General features: G+C 53.8%; 1 protein-coding gene across 2 annotated transcripts in view; it reads right to left on the bottom strand.

The window, feature by feature from the left end:
• Positions 1 to 176: 176 nt before the first annotated feature.
• DCST1 (DC-STAMP domain containing 1) overlaps positions 177 to 5041 on the bottom strand; it is a 15172-nt gene continuing 10307 nt past the window's right edge. For both annotated transcript variants that reach the window (XM_008592736.1, XM_008592729.1), the window contains 7 exons: positions 4475 to 4574; positions 4250 to 4345; positions 3999 to 4125; positions 3497 to 3613; positions 2665 to 2807; positions 2395 to 2508; positions 177 to 489 (listed from right to left, as the gene is read on the bottom strand). In XM_008592736.1, the coding sequence (XP_008590958.1) occupies positions 238 to 489; positions 2395 to 2508; positions 2665 to 2807; positions 3497 to 3613; positions 3999 to 4125; positions 4250 to 4345; positions 4475 to 4574 (949 nt within the window). In that variant the 3' untranslated portion in view covers positions 177 to 237. The remainder of the gene's footprint in view (positions 490 to 2394; positions 2509 to 2664; positions 2808 to 3496; positions 3614 to 3998; positions 4126 to 4249; positions 4346 to 4474; positions 4575 to 5041) is intronic.

Raw genomic sequence — 5041 nt, 5'->3', positions numbered from 1 at the left:
GAGTCCGGCCGGCTTGGGCGTCTTGACTTCACCCAGCTCCGGGCCCGGACCCCTCCCGCGGCCTTCCCGCCTCAGGGCCTTGGCCGCGCCCTGTGAGGATCAGGCAGGCCAGCTCTTCCGACTGCCGGCCAGGCGGCGCCCCAGTCCCGGTCCTTCGCGAAGCGCAGGCAGCAGGAGCTTACAGAGCGCTTTATTAAACGGGAAGGAGCGGGGCGGGAGAGCGAGCAGGATGCTTCTTCACTCCGCGTAGGTAGCGTCGTCGTTGCTGTCACTGTAGCCGGAGGAGGAGAGCTCCTCGGGGGGTGTGCAGGCCGGGCACTGTTGCCGCATGTCATCCCAACACGACTGGCAGTACACAGCCTCGCAGTCGGGCGTCGGGCACACGTAGGACTTGGGCGTCTCAGGTGCCTGGCACACCACGCAGCGCCGGCGCAGCCAGCGGCGCAGGAGCGGGCAGCGGCGGTGCAGGATGTCCATCAGATGGCGATGCTGTTGGGAGGGGGGTTAAAGACAGCTGGGGAGCGAGCGGAGGAAGAAGGGCTTGCGAAGGGAACTCACTGCGCTTCTCGTCTGAATTCCCAAGGCCTGACAGGCCCACACGTTGGAGGAGGCTGGGTTGGGCAAAGAAGACCCCTGGAGGGCGAGAGTGCTATGGAAGTGGGTTCTACAGAGCCTCCCTCCCCCACTCCGCGATGGAGAGTGGGAGGATGCAGCCTCCAGGCTGTCTCCCAGCTGATATCTGAAACGACTGTCATTTGCACTTTCGCATAAACCATCTTACTTGGATCTCACCGTGAGGCTGAGAAGTGAGTATGGCAGACAGACTATCACTACTGCTCTCCCCACTTTACAGATGAGAAGGGTGAAGTGACTTTCCCAAAGGCACGCAGATCGTGAACAATCAAGCCTGGCGAGACCCAGGTGCTCTAATTCCAAATCACAAGCCTAGGTGATTATGCTCCCCCGTCCCTGAACGTTGTTGTCTCTTCTGTGCTAGTTTCTCCTTAGAGTAGCCCTGGCACTTGACATTCCCTTTGGACTCTGTCTTTGCACATTCTGTTCCCTTGGCTTGGAATGAATGTCCCTCACATTTCCATCTGCTCATTCAAATCCAGTTTATTTCAGGATAGGGTCAAGGACTCTCAGTATGCTCTTTTGTTGTTGATTGTTGTTTGTTTTTTCATCAAATATTCATTCACTCCCTATTGTGTGTCAGTGGGGGTTGGAGGAATCTAGGCACTAGAGTTAAGCAAACGGTTTCACTTTAATGAACTTTGTTAGGGCTGATTAAATAAGAATGGCTGCCATTCATTGTTCTGTTTATAATGTCAGGCCCTGTACTAAGAAAATGTAATTAACCCAATTCAAACAATAGGGCTGGCTGGTTAGCCAGCTGGTTAGACCGCAGCCTTATAACACCAAGGTCATGGGTTCGGATCCCTTTACCAGCCAGCTGCCAAAGCAAACAGTAACCATATGAGACAGATGTTGTTATTGCCTTCATGTCTTTTTGAGGTGAGAAAACTGACACTTGGAGAGGTGGTCACTTGCTCAGTGTCTCACAATGGTAACAAACATGTATACAGAACTTGCTGCATGCCAGCACCATGAGAATTAAAATTCATTAATCCTTACAACAACCAGATGGAGAAATTAACTCCATTTTACAGAAAGGAAAAAACCAAGGTACAGCAGTTATGTGCTGAAGATCACACAGTTGTCATTAATAAGGGGAGGAGCCAGGACTCAAACCCAGGCCCTCTGGCACCAGAGCTCCACACCTGACTACTACTCTATACTGATCTCTAGTGATCAGGCCTTTCAGATTTGTCCAACCTTCCATTCTTCAGAGGGAGTAACTGAAGCCCAGTGAGGACCTTGGGCAAGGTCACACAGCTGAATGAAGGAGTGTGAATTGGAACCTGGTTTTTCTGACTCTGTGCTATTTCCATATACCACGTGCTCCTGGCATGAGGCCTTCCTGACCCCCAGTCCACCTGCCTCCTCCCCCTCTTCTGAACTGCACTGATCATCTTGTATGCAACCCTCTCAGTAGAACCTGTGGCTTTGCCTTTGGCCCCTGCTTCTCTGATGAACCCCTCTTGCTTTCCTATGACCAGACTGTATTAAATCTGATTCCTCTTCTCTGCCTGCTTCTTGATAGTCCACTAAATTTCTCAGGCAGGCTGAATCCTGGGGTACAGAGATGGACACAGCCCTGACTTCTAGGAGCTGGATGGCTGGGACTCTTGGCATGCATAGTGTCAGAACTCACTGAGCTCAGGTAGGCCTGGGACCACTATGGGTGCTGGGCCGACTGGAGGAAATTGCCCCCTCCCCCACAGCTCTCGGACCCAGGCAGAAGCTGGCCAGAGTGCACAAGCCTGTACTCACTGGAGCCTTCTGCTGTCGCACCCGCCTCACAATGACAGCCCTCCTCAGTTTGGTGAAGGCTGCTCTCTTCCTCAGTAGCTCATTGTAGAGGAACAGGATCCGCTTCTTCTCTTGCTGGGGGCGGGGAGAGGGGGTCAATGACAGTGACAATGCCGAGGAAGAAAGCATCCCCCAAAGATGGGGTTGGTAGGGAGATGGGTGTGGGCAAGTGTGTTTGTGTGTGTGTGCCCATGGGTGTGTAAATGTGCCGAGGTCTGGGGAGGGGCTCACCTTGGGGAAGTAGAAGGCTGCGATGACCCTCCGGAGCCGGTAGCCAAAAGCCTGAACCAGGCAGAGACACACTAGGAGGCCAATTGGTAGCACAGCTCTCCAATAGGCCCTGGCATCCAGGCTCACGGGCTGGGGCAGGCAGGCTGGAGGAGGGAGCAGGCCGGTCAGGGGTCTGGTCAAGGTCAGCTGAGGGACAGGGCAGCCCTGGGGCGAACTCCCCATCCCAGTGCGAAATGCAGGCTAGGCCTCTGATTGCTCTGCTCTCCTGCCTGCCCCTCGCCCTGCAGAGCTGCACTTTCAATACTGGAGCCATTAGGCCCATGAGGCTGTTTACTCAGTGTGACACAGATCTTGAAAATTGCCATCACGGCAGAAAGTTCTCTTGGACAGCACTGCTGTACAGGGCTGGGACTCTCTGGCCCCAAGGACCCGGCCCCAGACTCTTCTGACCCAAGCTTGTTATCCTCCACTTCTTCAAGCTTGCCCTGATGTGTTCCTTACCCCTATTTCCCCAACTCAAGCACACCAGCCCCGATCTCTCCATACCAACAGCCAAGTCCCACAACTCTTTACCCTCGAATTTTTTTTTTTTTTTTTTTTTTTTTTTTTAAAGATGACCGGTAAGGGGATCTTAACCCTTGACTTGGTGTTGTCAGCACCACGCTCACCCAGTGAGCTAACCGGCCATCCCTATAGGGGATTCCAAACCCATGGCCTTGGTGTTATCAGCACCGCACTCTCCCGAGTGAGCCACGGGCCGGCCCCAACGCTGGAATTTTTTGACTCTTGCTCCCAGCCCTCAATTCTGATCTGAACTTTCAACATCACTCACGCATGTTGTTTGATTCCACTGCTGTCTCTGAGGAGGTATTCAGGGCCCCAATAGTTTTCCGAAGAAGCCGGGCGAGCATGGAGTCTCCCTCTACCTTTACCTCCAGTTTATGACTGCCTGAGGCCAGAACAGGGTGGGGGTGGGGGTGGGGTGGGGTGTGGGAGTCAGGAAAGATTTGGAGTTAAGGGGGTGGGCCAGGATGGGGGCTGGATGTGGGGGAGGGGTCAAGGTATAGAAGTACTTCTTAGCTGCCCAGGCCTTTTCATGGCTTCACTAAATGCTAACCCCTTTCTGTAAATGGGTAGCTGAGGCCCTCAGTGACAGCTGTCAGGTTGGAGGGCTGAGATTTGATCTTGAGGAAGACAGGGGGCCTGAGTTACAGAAGGGGGAGCAGAAGAAGGAGACACAATAGGAAGAACTGGGGTGGGGTGGCTGCACAGGGGTTGGAGTTCTCCAGAGAGTGACTCCTGGGCCTGGACCCTGGAGTGGGGTTTGGGCTCACTGCGGAAGGAGTACTGCAGGAACGAGTGGTGGCGGATGGTGTCAAAGATGGAGTAGAGAGCCCAGTCTAGTCCGCACAGCAGCAGCAGCAGCAGCAGAACGGGCAGCGTCTCCAGGAGCTCCCTTACCTGCCCAAAGAGCAGGAGGGGTGGAGCTGGGCAGCCGCCGGCTCTGGCAAGGGGCACCTTTTGCCTCCACCCTCAGATTCATGCCTGGAGTTGCACCCAGAGGCCTCCTCCCACACCATCTTACCAAATTTCTCATTTCTGAGGCCTGGATAGTGGGCTTGCAGGGGAAGATGACGGTTTTCTCTTCGGCTTTGCGGAGCGGCAGCAAAGTCCGTTTGCCCTGGAAAAAAATGTCCACACAGTGAGGAACCCCATGGGCCCTATGCCCTTTTCCCTCTGTCCTCCTGCAGTGTGAATCCCACACAGGGCACACGGCAAGGCATCCTTAGATAGGGCTGTACCCACTCACCATCTTCTTCCTGCGTTCATCGATCTGACAGAAGTAGGTGCTGATGTAGATATTGTCAAAGCGAATGTCCCGGTGATAGCTGTCCGCATAGGAGAAGGACCTGTGGATGGGTGGGCAGGGATGTCTCCATCTCCTCCTTCATGTTCTCCTCACCTACCCCCAAACCTGGGCTTCATGAGACTCAGTCATTCAACCAACCAATCACATTCATTGAGCACCATCTATGTCCTAGGCAATGGTGATAACAAGAAGACTCTGTCCCTGCCTTCCCACTGGGTAGTGGAAGACATCCACCTACACTACTGATGAGACATCACCCAGGTGAATAGGAGATGGGTGGGGGCTCCGAGGAGGGCGTGGCCAGTCTGTCCAGGAGGGAGGTGGGTGTGTGCATGTGAGGGAGAGGCAGGCGTGCATCTGTCAGATGAATGGCAAACAGGGGCAAGAGACAGGAAACCCCTCAAGGTTGCAGGAATCACTTAATCCACTGTGACTCCCACATCGACATCTCAAGTTCCTGACTCTCAGCTTTTTTTTTTTTTTTTTTTTTTTTTTTTTTTTTTTTTC

This window comes from Galeopterus variegatus, unplaced genomic scaffold (genome assembly GCF_000696425.1).
Source record: "Galeopterus variegatus unplaced genomic scaffold, G_variegatus-3.0.2 Scaffold154, whole genome shotgun sequence".
NCBI classification, from domain to species: Eukaryota; Metazoa; Chordata; class Mammalia; order Dermoptera; family Cynocephalidae; genus Galeopterus; species Galeopterus variegatus.
This window is presented reverse-complemented; position numbering and strand designations above follow the sequence as displayed.